At 43.1% G+C, this 14303-nt stretch overlaps 1 protein-coding gene across 3 annotated transcripts in view; it reads left to right on the top strand.

The window, feature by feature from the left end:
- The window catches only part of LOC119008904 (matrix metalloproteinase-16-like), a 74683-nt gene extending 61802 nt beyond the window's left edge, over nucleotides 1–12881 (top strand). For 2 of the 3 annotated variants that reach the window (XM_037079632.1, XM_037079633.1), the window contains 4 exons: nucleotides 546–684; nucleotides 5408–5558; nucleotides 6180–6295; nucleotides 10529–10863. In XM_037079632.1, the coding sequence (XP_036935527.1) occupies nucleotides 546–684; nucleotides 5408–5558; nucleotides 6180–6295; nucleotides 10529–10863 (741 nt within the window). Of the gene's footprint in view, nucleotides 1–545; nucleotides 685–5407; nucleotides 5559–6179; nucleotides 6296–10528 lie in introns of all 3 variants that reach the window. The other variant, XM_037079631.1, reaches the window with a different exon arrangement.
- The last annotated feature ends 1422 nt before the right edge of the window (nucleotides 12882–14303 follow it).

The following is a 14303-nucleotide window of genomic DNA, read 5'->3' as shown; positions in this document are numbered from 1 at the left end:
GTCAAATGTTTTGGTTTTGGTTTTAAAAGAGAGAAGACTTCAGGGACGAAGAATAAGTAGCTCTTTAACCAGACGCACACTTGCCAAACCATGTACATCTGGTTAAAGGGCTGCTCCAGTGGTTTAAGATTGCACTTCTTATGTAGTCGGGGGGCTCACAGGAGACACATTAAACAGCAGTAGTTAAAATTGAAGCTACAGAGGCCAAGATATTCAATTTTTTTGCTCTTATTATGGGTCAGGACAGAATCATACATTTTCCATTTGCAGCATTTTTGATTTGATTTGACCTTCCTGCCTCTTGAATGGCCACATCCTTGAAAACTCACACCCAGTTTTTAATGCAGGCATTCTGTTGATTTAATTTGAAGTCTCAAACCCCATCCACGATCACCATGGCAACATCATCAGGGTGTCCGGGACCACAAAAGATGTAATGTGACAGGCTGACTCAAACTCCCTGTGATGAGTAACCTGAACTACACATGACCTTTGTGCTGGTGTCCTCTGTTTCTTGACAATGTCCTTTTTCCTCTCCCTCTCAGGACCACTGGTTTTGGCGGGTGAGAGATAACTCTGTAATGCCAGGATACCCCATGCTCATCAGTGTTTTCTGGAGGGGCTTGCCGCCCAAGATAGACGCCGTCTACGAGAACAGCGATGGAAAGTTTGTCTTCTTCAAAGGTGAGCCTGAGCTGCTGCTCCATTTGATCCATCTTCATCCGCTCCAAATATTGAGTCTGTACCATCCTGGTATACGTTTGCTACATGTGCTGTGTTTTCTTGCATGTTATCTGTCCACAGATCTGTTCTGTGTACATGGCTGTCGCTTGTTATAAACCGTATGCACATGTCTTTTCTGTATTCAGCATGTGTTTTCTTTGTGTGTCTGTACATTGCTGCCTTGGTCTTATCCACGTGTGTGTGTGTGTGTGTGTGTGTGTGTGTGTGTGTGTGTGTGTGTGTGTGTGTGTGTGTGTGTGTGTGTGTGTGTGTGTGTGTGTGTGCGTGCGTGTGTGTGCGTGCGTGTGCGTGTGAGTTCAGTGTCAGTATGTGAAAGATTAAAGCCGTGTTTTGCTCACTTTCTTGGAAAATCCAGCATAATCCACAAGTCATGACTTTTAATAAAAACTGTGTGATAGCACTATGTTTTAATCTAAATCTTCAACTGTAGCTAAACATAATTTCTTGGAACTCGCCATCACTGCATCATGATAAAGATCAGTACCTGCTGTCGGTGTTTGATGATCTCAAATTTAGTTTTTTTCTCTACCTCTGTGAAGAGATTTGTCTCCTTATTCAAGCCCCGAAACACTGAGATCTAAAGCTAATTATGTCTGAAGCCGAAAAGCCACTTAAAAGAAACAGCAAGCAAACAAAGCAGTCCTGTAAACTCCTATTTGCATACACTCCAGGGAGGGAGACCGACAGAGAGAGAGAGGGAGGGTGTTGATGAAAGGAGACGTACGGAAGCAATGAAAATCTGCTGAGATGAAAACTACAAATCTTCAATCAAACCTGTTTCTATTTTCAACACCAAACAATTCCTGGAAATGCCGACGACTGGTCCCGCGTGCGCCACAAGCTCTGGGACTTTTGATCTCGGTGCTGAATCGTCCACTCACTGCTCGCTTTCTCTGCAGGGTAGCAACAGGATTGCACACGGATTTAGAGAATTCATACTAACAGAATGCCGTTTTTCATTTGAGCATGCACAGCTGATTTCCCAGAAGGCTTCATTCTGTCTGTCCCCATTTGGAATAAAAATTAGGAAAGAAAGTCGGTCAGGAAACAAAATGTAGCACTCTAGGTCCTTGTCTAACCAGCCGTTTTGAATATTTTCTAGCAGTGCCTCGTCTGATAAATTCTACTTAAATAAATGCACAGATGGAGGCATTACACCCTGGTTTGCGGTGAAGTGGCGGCTGAGATACTGATTCGCTTTGTGCTGTAATGGCATCACAGTGAAGGTCAGCAAGCGGACATTGTTATACATTAGAGATAGATTCAGCCTGTGTTCTTATTCCTACAGTGCTGTGCTTTGTGCCAGTTCAGCCAGTGTTTTCATTCTTCTGAGATGCTGCAAGTCAAGAGTATGTAATGAAAATTATATGCAACATTAAAATTGTAAATTTTACTGTAGCGTAAATCACAAGATAACAGCTTGGGTTATAAACTAAAATTAAATTCATCAAATAAATATGGCAGTACCAAGTTGGCAACAAGGGACCCTACACATGCAGCAAAGTCTAAACGTTAAAATGCATTTTCTTCCCAGGAGGCAGGATTCAATCAGAGCTTGATTGGTGCTTTTTGCGTCAATGGTCAGACAGAGCTGCTTGCTTCATTTACCTCATGTAGACATGTCTGAGAGCGTGTTATTTTATATTACAGCCAGACCAATAAATCAGCAGAGCCAACATGTCTGCCTATATAGACTTATTGCACATGTATCAGTGTTGTCTTGCATCATGAGGTAGGACCTTTGGTGCAGAAATTGTTCCATAAAGATCAATTGCAAGTTTATTTTTAACTGTAAAAATAAATGTATTTGTGAAAAAAATGGAAGTCAGTGGATTCCACATAGAAGTAATCAAAAGTTTCCAATCTACAGTCGAGGACAGCTGAGGCTAGAGGATTTTATCAGCTGTAGCAAGTGTCAGTCTAAAGAAAGCAAACTTCCCCAAATCAAATAAAGAGCAGGAAAAATGCTTCTAATGTTACTGTTAACGCTAACATCAACTGTTAACATATGCATAAACTCTGGTATGCTAGCATTTCGTCACTCACAAGGTAGATGTTCCATGCCTGAGTAAGCATTTTACTTTTTAGAGGTGAGGGTGTCATACTGTAACCTATAATCCCACATAAAAAATAGTGAGCTATTGATATGCTTCCTGCCTTTGGAAATCAGAGGCGGTGATAAAGGGGTACCATTGCAGGTAGTTAGCACGTTACCTGGACGTGCTAATGTTTGAAGCTTTTGTTGGAGCAGACAAACTGTTAAATCTGTTCTATTCGCTTCTAATCTTTGCTTTGTGGATTTGTTAAGGCACAGACTCCTGAGGCAGCGAGTGTCAGTGCTGTGAGCACCACATTAGCAACTTTTGGTGTATAGAGAAATGTATTGTTTTGTAGTCCAGGAGTGGTCAACATTAAAGTGCATTAAGAAACCTTATAATTCAATGATTTAACAGAAACATGCCAAAATGTGTGCTACAAATGTTTACACACATTCATTACATTCAGTGGTTTTCAGTCCAACTGTTTTGGGTTAAACAAATCAGGAACAAAGATTTAGGTCAAAGTAAAGCACTTTTACCACAGGGTCACAGTGGGAACACTGGTGTGTGTGTGTGTGTGTGTGTGTGTGTGTGTGTGTGTGTGTGTGTGTGTGTGTGTGTGTGTGTGTGTGCGCGCGCGTGTGTGTGTGAGATTCTGCAAATTAATGTCAGCACTCGCATGTGTGGCTCATTTGGTTGTATGTTTGCGTGTGGCCCGTCTCTTTTTTGGAAACAAATCTTCATCCTATATAACACTCCTCATACACTGTGGAGGGCGAGCAGGGGATTAGTCGTTACACTGCAGCAGATGCCGGAGCCACCGTTACATCAAAGCAGCCCTCACAGCTCTGAAGATGAAGCTCGACTTTTATGTGGAGTGCAAGTCGAGTCAGATTTAAAAAAAAAAAGAAAGAAAGAAAAGGAAAGAACGCAGAAAAAGAACAGGAGAATCCTATTTTATGTGGGAGAGAGATGGAATGGATGGATTTTTTTGGTGAATCAAGTTAACTCATTCTTTTTGGGAAGGGGAGCTTCTATTAATCACAGGGTGTGATGTGTGAATGTGTGTGTGTGTGTGTGTGCGTGTGCGTGTGCGTGTGTGTGTGTGTGTGTGTCAGGGCCAGAGGAAGTGCGACCCAGAATGAGAGGCGCACTGTAAGAAAAAGAGGATGACATGACAGGAATTTCCTCTTCCAAAAGGAGGCCACTACATTCCCACTTAAACTCTGCCGCACTTTGTCCTACTGTTCCTTCCTCCTCTCCACCTATTATTCTCCCTCCTCCACTGTGGCCGTATGTTGTAAATTATAATCTTTAGGGTTAAATGTCAGGCCTTTTAAGAGGCAGGAGAATGAGTTAAAATGTTGCTGAAATCACGTCTGTTTTGTAACACGCCCACTTCCTCTATTTGTTGAAGAAAGGGGTGCATTTTGTGTTAAAGCTGACCCAGCAAATGTTCCTCGTGAGTCCAGCTCTGATCAAACCATCCAAAAAATATGAAATCCAATGTAACATAAACCTAAGTGATTAAAAACATTTGCTACACAAGTATGTAGCCTGTTGTATATTTATCGTCTGCTACTTTCCTCTGCAAATGTCAGACGAGCACACCCTCTTTGTTTTCCCTCCTTGTCAGCCTTTTCATGTTTTCCCTGCTTAGTCTCCGTCTTTCCCCCAACAAAATGTCTCTACCTGAGGGTTTAGATCCCAAAGAGAGACATTTATTTTTGTCAGTCCCGAAAATATTGAAAGACTATCTTTGTCGTGCAAATTCAGAGTCTGACGAACATCGTTTCCCCTGCATTTATCATTGAATGTTGACAGCCCTAGGCCGCGTTTTAATGAGTAATCAAGTGAATTTATCTGAAAGGCGTCTGATAAGATAACGTGAAAACCGCCTGACGTTAGTCAAAGAATGAGAAGCCAAAATATTTGACATCCTTTGTTTTTCCTCTTTCCACCTTCGTCATTCCGCCTCTTCCTTTTCTCAACCCTCTAACGCGTTACGCTTCCACCCACCCACCACCCACTTCCTCCTGGCACACTCTCCACCTCCAGCAGTGACGAAGGAAAGCACTTCCTGGGGTCACACTGTCAGAAACGTGCTGGTTAACCTAATTACCCAGCAGGAAGGAGGGTTTAAGGTAAATGGAGAAAGGGGACAAACAGAAAACATTTGACATGGTTTAATTTTTCTAGAACACTGTCAACATCCTCCCAGAAATATCCAAATGTTCAGGTACTTGCTTGCTTGTACTTTTTAACAAATGTTTAAATGTGGCTCTCGCTTGCCAGTTTTCCCGCGGGGGGATGGTGGCTGTTTCTTTTTTATCTCAGTCGAGCAGTTACCGGCTCAGTTTGCCAGCACTAAAAAGTTCCCAAAGTACCTCTAAGCAAGGGCAAGGAGAACTTGTCACCATGTCTGTGCCCTATCTTAAATTAGAGGAACATCAACATCAAATCCTGTAATACAAGGCAACAGGTTATTGCCAGCCATTTGTTACCAGGCTTGTATCTGTCTTTTTAATCTGCCTCCGCTCGTGTTGCTCCTGGAGGGTAATCCCAGCTGTTTCTCGTCCTTCTCTTGCTGATTTATTTTTCCCCCTCTTTTTCTCGATGTGCAGGGAAGCAGTTCTGGGTGTTTAAGGACACAGTGTTGCAGTCTGGATACCCCAAGGACATCGCCCAGTTCGGCCACGGGATGCCGGCCCAGAGCATCGAGACCGCTGTGTGGTGGGAGGATGTGGCCAAGACCTACTTCTTTAAAGGGGACAGGTGGGGATAAAGAACCTTAAAAACTTAGATGATTCAGACATTTGGCAGCTGCAAGAAAAAAAAAATACCAAAAAAGCCCACTTAATGATACTAATCAGAAATGTTGCTATTTCATGAACTGAAATGAGTTAGCCAACAGCTATTTTTCATCTGCTGTTCCATGGCGGGTCACAGTCAGTTCACATGATAGTACATTACACAGACAACAAGCCAAAGCAGATTGTGGTTTTCATTTATTTTATAACGGGTGATAACCAGACATTCGGTCTTTAAACTAGCCTGGCTTAAAGTGTCTTATTGATTGATTGATGGTGTTTACACAGCCAGCATAGGAGCTTTGGTCCGGAGTGGGCCTGGGGCTAGCTGGTTAGCATGCTAACTTCAGTAGATATCTGCAACACATCAAACCTTAAACATTATAATGTCAAAACTGCTGTTTAGTCACATACTGTTGATCATTTAGGTTAATCTAACCAATTTCAACTAAAATTCTTACACATTGCCCCTGTTAACATATGAAATATGAGCATTGAATACCGTCTGTCATCAATTCGACCTTGCATTCATGGATACACAGTAGCTGCTTTGTCTTCCTGTGGCTCATCATTTGTTCCTGTTTAGGTACTGGCGCTACAGTGAGGAAATGAGAACCATGGACCCTGGATATCCCAAGCCCATCACGGTGTGGAGAGGTGTGCCTGACTCGCCGCAGGGGGCCTTCGTTGACAAAGCCAATGGTACGATTTGTCCTGCCCGATACTCTGATTTGGCAATAACAGCACGGTTCATGTGCCAGATAGCATCGATTTCAGCTGGTCACTGGCACATGTTGCGCAGGAGGTAAAGCAGAGTAGCATTGATTGAAATTTGCCCCAGTTATTACGCTGAGTCTCAATGAGTGGCACACTTCCATACATGCAGTATCAGGGGAGGCACACTGATGGAGAGTGTTTATGTATGGCAATTGAAAGATGATAAGAGGCCAGTTTATACAGAAATGGCTTGTTTTCTTTTCTTTTCTTTTTTTTTGTTGGGGGGGTTGTTTTTGATTTGTTTCACAAGCAGAATGTTCCATAATCAGTCCATCCTGCTCAGTGTGCCATAAGACCCAGTTGGAGCAGGCTTGTGGAAAGCAGAAAAGGACAAGACCACCGCTGGGCGCTCATTCCGGTTTAAGCCAGTGGGCCGTCGCCGAGGGTGAAGAGGCAGGATTTAGAAATCTCAGAGAGCTCACCCATTGGCCCGTCAGATACTGTGAAGACAGAAATCGCTTTTCCCATTGGATGTATCATGCCAGGTGGGTTTGGGCCTGGTCTTGGCACCGCCCGGGTTGGAAAAAGCAGGGCAGGTGGTGCTGAGCGATCGGGCCATCTGTCCTGCAGATCTCCTGCTAGATCCGTAGCCATGCATGTTTGTCGATGAGGCCAGGTGGAGCGGGCATCTATCCGAGCATGAAGGGTGGATTTATATCCAAGGGGATGATGGGTGTTTGTGTGCATCACATGTATTTCTGCTTATATATGTGTCAGCCTGCATTTATTTGGCGGGTCTGTTGTTTGCGTAGACAGTGTGTCGAGCGACACGCTCATAACATTGACCCAGATAACCAGCCATAATTGAGTGTGCTGCTGCTCTCCATGATGCGTGCGTGGCAACACGTTTGGGAACAGAGGCCTGAGGGCTGACCTGGCTCTCGCCCACGATAGCTCAGGCTGTCTCAACTCTCACCCTCCCGCACCTCTCTCTTTCGCTCTTCCTCGCGCTCTTTAAATTACAGTAAGCTTGCTCAGCATCCACCTCTATCTGATGCTTCACCTGGACCGTTCTGTCTCTCTGTAACAGATGATTTGTGTTGAGTGTAGGAGAGAGTGTGGCAGAAGCTGCTGCCTGGTTGGAGAGAAGATTCCCCAAGATTTTTTTTAGAATTCCTCGACTAATCACAGTCATCAACTGGGTTCTAAATGAGAGATTGAATGGTTCTGTTTGTAGACAGGCTTGTGTTTCAGTGCCTACGTGACCACATGTTGCTCAGGCTGTAGCTGCTTGGTGTTTAAAGATCAGACTGTGCCTCCTCATGAGGCAAACTACCTGTTAGCTTACTTCATGCCTGTTGATGTCTCCCAGAAGACCGATCCAAACTGTCTGCTTCTTGTTAAGGAATTAGGTAAAAGATATATATTTTGGGTAATTATTGGCTGTCTTTTTTTGCCTAGAGTTAGATGAGAAGATTGATAGCTTAGCTTAGCATAAAGAAGCAGGGAGAGATGGCTACCTTGGCTCATGCCAGTTTTCAAAATTAGCAAATATGAAACTCATTAATAAACACTTATCACATTGTGCTGTATTTTGATCTGTACAAAATCTACGAAAAAATTTTTTTTAGAGGAAATTACATTGTTGCTACATTGACAACTCTCCAGGAACTTACTGCTCCTTGTTGCTGGTTGTTTGAAATAAAAAAAAATAGTTGTAGTCACGTAACTCCCCATATGATGCAATGTGAGAAATACAGAATGTTCATATGTCAGCACTCTGTGGATGGAGCCATCTTGGGTCTGTTTCACTCTGCCTCTAATCTTTATGCTAAGTTAACTATTTGGCAAAGCGAACCACTTCCTGGCCAGTCTTCTCTTGGATAGAAAGACCGAAATTGATGTTCAGAAAATGGTTTCTGTGATTTCCCTCTGCTCATAAGACGTCAGCTGTAGGCACACAGAAAACTGGCCTTAAAAAAAACACCAATAACCAGCAACAGTAATGAACGATTACATAGATAGGAATTTAATTTGGTTTAATGTAATCAGGTGACTTAAGACTTTGCTATAGTCACATCCTGTTAAAAGTTTTTGTCTCACAGTGTCAGACGAGAAGACATGTGCAAAGCAGCGCTCCCCAGATGAATCTTTTACAGCTCCGTCCTGTGCCTCCTCACCGCCTCACCAGAAACATCTTCATCTAACAAGTGATTTTAAGAAGCCCCAGCTCCTACAATAGCCATCACACCGTCTGACTGCAAAATCCGAGCTTTTCCCCCCCTTATTTTCCCCAGGAAGTGCGTGCATGAATAATAAATAGCGTGAAAACAAAGTGTAAAAGGGTCCAGCGAAGGAAGAGGAGAGCATGAGAATTCAGCCAGGCTGTCATACTCGGTTTTACACGGCATTTATTTTCCCAACTCGCCTTTCGGAGCCAGTGACTTGCAGGGGGCAGCGAAGTTTAGTGTCAACCCAAACAGACACAACAGTTTCACAACAACTTATTGTCACGGCGCTGAAAACATGTCATATAAAGCCTCTAGAATGTAGTTTCACAACTATTTTTATGCCTGTCACACTTGTCATTGTTAGAATGTGTTCATTGTCATAATGTTATCTGTAATGGTTGTATCTGTTGGATAAATGACATGATATTTTTTTTTCTGCTTGTCACCATATTCATTGTTCCTGACACAAACACAGAGAGACCCGGTGAAATAACCCTCAATTTTTCATCACAAAATGAACACTGTATCTGTGTAAATAGACTTCTGAATTTGCGTGACACCGGGACAATTGCCTCCACGTTGCTGCGAGGAAAAACAAAAAAAAAACTGCCACTCTTGTGGTTTGAAAAGCACAGCAGCAGCTTGCTTCTCCATGACATTTGTTGTGCTGTTGTGTGATATTAGCTGTGGGGTTTGGCTCCTGGTTGGCTGTGTTTTTCTTTTCTATGACCAGATATAATTAGTCCTGAGGGACAGTCGGGGGACGTCTTAGCTGAACAACTGAGCTGAAACGGAAACAATTGCTTAGCAGCAGAGCAGCACACTCAGTTGTCTGAGCGGCGCTCGTTTTACCTCTTTGGCAGGTTATCATCACTTCGATTTCAATTCAGATGGTGTGTTCTGATGACAGGAAAGGCAGCCGTCCCAAGGCACAGTTTTTTTCAATAGAATCACAAAGAGAATAGTCCCTCTGAGTTTATAGTTGAACATTGATCTTTCGTATATTTACTAGTTCTGATCTAAAGTACAATTTGCAAGTACAGATACATATGTGCATATTTCCAAATAGTAATTTGCAGAGCTTTTGTTACCTCTGAGAGATCGAGAGACTTTAAACAAACAAATACATGATTACTTTTAAAAATAGGTAAAAAAAATGTTACAGAATCAAATGCCCAACACTACATAAAATTGGTCCAATTAACTATAGATTCTGACTTTATATAGATTAAATAGATTCTGACAATACTGCCATCACCATTTAATGAGGTATTCATGGCCTGTAAGACTCACGGTGTAACTGGTCACCTTTCCATCACATGAAGTGGTCAGAGTGACCAGTCATTGTTTGACAGTGATGTGATGGCTTGTTGTTCAGTCGACCCTTTTGCTCATCTCGACCGTGTTTAGAGTTTTGAATGAGCAGCTGAAGATCCTTGTTGTTGACTTCCAGTGGCTGAAACTGCTGCCGTGACAAAGAGGTGTGCTCCAGGCTGCGTCAGTGCCATTACTGTATTATAGACCTGGATACAATGGCACCACTCAGCTTTGCTTTTCAATTTTGCTCACCGGCCACTCGTTGCATTGTAGTGAAAAATACCCCTGCGGCCCTTATTGCATTTTCCCCATACAGCACCATTTGTAAAACCTTACCCAAGCAGGGGAAAGCTATTTAAAACCTGTGATGTCATCAAAATGTAAAGGCGACGGGCAGAGCAAGAACCCGCGGGCAGGCGCAGTCGGTGAAACCTAATGTTTATCCACTTGGCCACATAATGAGGAAGTAAACCTTTGAAGCTGGGAAACTCTTTGGCCATTTGTGCAAGGCGAGCAGTTGTGATCGCACTGGCATCATCTTTGCGTTCACTGTCTAGTTCTTCTATACAGATCTATGGCCAGCACACCATGCCTGCTGGGTGTGGTTACATGTGCAACAGACTCTTCAACAATGTACTTACAGGTCTCCGTTTCTCATTTCCTCCCCCAGGATTCACCTACTTCTACAAGGGGAAGGAGTACTGGAAGTTCAACAACCAGTTCCTCAGAGTGGAGCCGGGCTACCCGCGCTCCATCCTCAAGGACTTCATGGGCTGCGAGCTGACGCCCATCGACCCCGCCCGGCCGCCGGCCGACGATGGCAACTCGGACGTGGTGATCGAGCTGGACAACGAGGCGAACACGGTGAAGGCCATCGCCATCGTCATCCCCTGCGTGCTGGCGCTGTGCCTGCTGGTGTTGATCTACACTGTGGTGCAGTTCAAGAGGAAGGGTACGCCACGCCACATACTGTACTGCAAACGCTCCATGCAGGAATGGGTCTGAAACATCGTGGGGGAAGGTGGGGCGGTACAAGACACAGGGGAAAACAGGACGGTGGCCCCCACTTTCACAGAGGAGGACAGTGGGCTTTGGACAACTTTCGTGAAAACACACAGCCACGCCTCCTCCTTCTGGGTCATCTGATACCTTCGATCAGACCCCTTCAAACGAAAGGTGACCCCAGGACTTAAAATGACTCCGCTAGCCCCCAGCCTTTTTAACAAACAGGGGAGCAGAGGGACAATTTGTGGGGGATCTTTGCCTGAAATGACCTACAGACCCAGTCAAAACAAACAGGAGGGTCGGCATCACTTTGTATCTCAGAAACTTGACTTCCTGTCCCATTCCTCTTTCATTTCTTCGCCCAACTGCCCTTAATCAGGAGGACTTTTCAGGGGGACAAGCACTCTTCTCACAGGGCACTTCACTGTCATCTGTCATATCAGGTTGTTGATTAAACAACAGTTTTATATTTTCTGATCTTGGTGCCCCCCCCCATACTGTTTTCAAAAGATATACAGTCTCAGATAAACACAAGTTAATCACATTACCAGTCCTCAGTCCCGTTTCTGTTCTTCTTTCCCCTTTTTAATTTTTTTTTTCTTTCAGTACTTCTTAGAAAGGAGGTCCTCACTGTTCCCTTTAACACGCTTCTGAGGAAGAGACCAAACGAAACCAAATAAAATCAATTTCTCTCCAAAGAGGATCACTTTTTTTTTTTTTGGCTTTATTTTTCTTTTTTTTTTTTTGTTGTCCTCATTTCAGTTCATCCTTCCTTCTCTTCTCTGGATCCTTGCAGCGATTAAGAGTCGGGGAGCTCTGACTGTTGTGGCAGTCTGTCTGAGACACAGGGGCCAAATTATTCTGCAATATTTTAACTCGCCTTAATTATAGATCATACTACTTGTGCTTGGTTTTGCTGTTCTTGCAGTTGTTTTTTTTTTTTTTTTGTATACCTCTTTTGTTTTTGTTTGTTTTTTCATTGTAACAGAAGCTTGTTGTGAGCTTCCTGTGATTGTTTTTTTTTCTGGATTTTATTACGTTACCCAGAGTTCTCAGCACTGGCTTGCTGAGCCATTCTGGACAAAAATATACAGTAGGGTCAGCCTGTATTGAGAGTAATGTATTGTATCGTAAAAAAGATGTCGGAAGGTTCTGGAGTCAAGCCACTATTTTTGTGTGTTAAGATATTTGTTACTGTTACTTTTATCATTTCCGTACAACAACAGAAATCAGGTCAATAACAAGCCTGGAAGTCTTTTGATGGATCGACTGTTGTTGGTTTTTTTTTGTCCTTGGCCCACATTCCCCTCATTTTAAAGAAGTCTTCATCCAAAATGGTCATTCTGTATGGTTATTCAACCATTTTTTTTTAAGTTTTTTTTTTTTAAAGGATCCTGTTGACTGCCTTGTTTGAGAGAGCTCACAGTTCCCAGAATGCTCTTGTCTCCTGACTGAGGACCCACGAAGTGAGCCACCAAGTCAAGATCAGTGCCTGTGTCAACGTGCATGCAAGCATTTACACACTGTACATCCAACCAGTTCTGCTCAACGTGGCTTTGGAAACCCCTCAAACGCTGAGGAGGAAGTTTACTCGTTAAAAAAAAAAAAAAAAAAATACTGTTTGCATTTATTTGTGTACATTTTAAGTGTACCCCAGCCCCCCTCCCCCTCCCCTTACCTCCAGGTACAATTAAATCTCAGAAAACACTTTAAAAGAATCAAGTGGAACAATTGGGAGATCTTTGGAGGATCTTTGGCAAATTTAAATTGGCCTCTACAAAGCAGCCAGCCATTAGCAAACATGCAGTGTCCTCGCTGTCACGGCGAGCGTCTTTTGAATGTGCGTCTGTTTTCATGATCACAAACTGTTTTTTGTTTTTTTGTTCCTTTTTTTCCTGTTTTCTGGTTAGAACAAATTGGACATCTCACCATGACTTCTTTGTGTATGACTATGGGACAACGAGGAAATGTGTCCTGACAGAATGAATAAATTGATCAATGTATGATTACGAGCTGCATTCGAACTCTGCTCATCTTTCCGCTTGCATGCATCCGAGCTGGTCGTGCATCTGTGTCCCACACGCCTGATAATGGCAGATAATGCTGTGCTTGGAAACTTTGAATCTGAATACCCAGAGTACATGTTGACCTCACATGTGTGCCAACCAGCTGATCTAATAATAAGTTAATGGAAACTATAATTTGTAGTGTTGTTAAAAAAAAAAAAAAAAAGTATTTAAAAGTAGTTCTTTAGTAAATGTAAAGATTTCATGTTAAAATATTACAATACAATACAATTTTCATTTATTAAACACCCATGACAACACAAAATATGCCCCGCTCAGCACATGTAATACACAGTGCTAAGACACTGAGACAAGTTTAGTGCTAACCTCATGTTCACTACATGCATGTTAACATTGGTTGGCACTGAAGACAAAGAGAAATGTTACCAGACAGCAACACTGGAGTCGGGTGATCACTATGGATACCTGTACTAATCTACTATGTGCTCTACACAGAGACCTTACAGTCACTCTGAACCAGAAAGCTTCCTGCTGCATGGAACAAGAGCCACAGACTTGTGTAACAACATTAGATTCCCTGCTTAAACATCCTTCTTATCTAACTTACAAACACACACACTCGTCTTGGCCTGGACGTCAGCTTGTTGAACAAGCTACCAAAGAAACACTGACTTGTGAAAAGCTCACCGCTAACGTCAGTTTGCAGCAGCTGTGAACAGCATGTAAATGTGGCCTACACGTGTCATCCATGTAGGACAACACGCTGTCTGCCTGTGACGTGGACTACAGCCTGGGTTTGTCCTGTCTGTATCCTGCCGGGGCTCAGACTGCCTGTCAAAACAGGCAGGCGCATACCCTCATCCAGCTGGAAGAGAAGAAAAGTAGCATCTCTGTTGTCTCTTTTTAATGATTAAAACAATTTACAGTCTAGTTAAACACCAAATTGATATTTATTTTGATTGCAAAAAATGGATGATTTAATTATTGTAGCTGAACTTTAAGCAACTAGAGACTTTGCTGGAGCCAGTGTGTCCTACAGTCTGTAGCAACTGACATTTCAGGACAACAGTACAGAACATTGGCTAAAATGACAGTGAACTCTGACCTGCAGAGATAAACTCAGTCAGCAGCAGGAAAGAATGAGGAAAAAGTAGCATTTGATTTAGAGGAAATAGTGTACGTGCTGATCGGGGCCTGAGAGCTCAGCTCACTACGCTGTTACATGTACTTTATTTTTGGGTGGCGTGATAAAAATCAGCGCTTTAGATGTGCGAGCCCGGCGGTGGAGGGCTGGCGTTTATTGTGCACTGAATGTGAAACGGGAGCCGTCTTACGACCCGCCTCGTGTTTATTCTAGCTTTTCGCCGGGACACATTTAACAACACGCAGTCACTGCCGACAAAGATTGTGCGA

Source organism: Acanthopagrus latus, chromosome 19 (genome assembly GCF_904848185.1).
Source record: "Acanthopagrus latus isolate v.2019 chromosome 19, fAcaLat1.1, whole genome shotgun sequence".
NCBI classification, from domain to species: Eukaryota; Metazoa; Chordata; class Actinopteri; order Spariformes; family Sparidae; genus Acanthopagrus; species Acanthopagrus latus.
The sequence above is the reverse complement of the archived record's forward strand: the minus strand, read 5'-3'. Positions and strand labels throughout refer to the sequence as shown.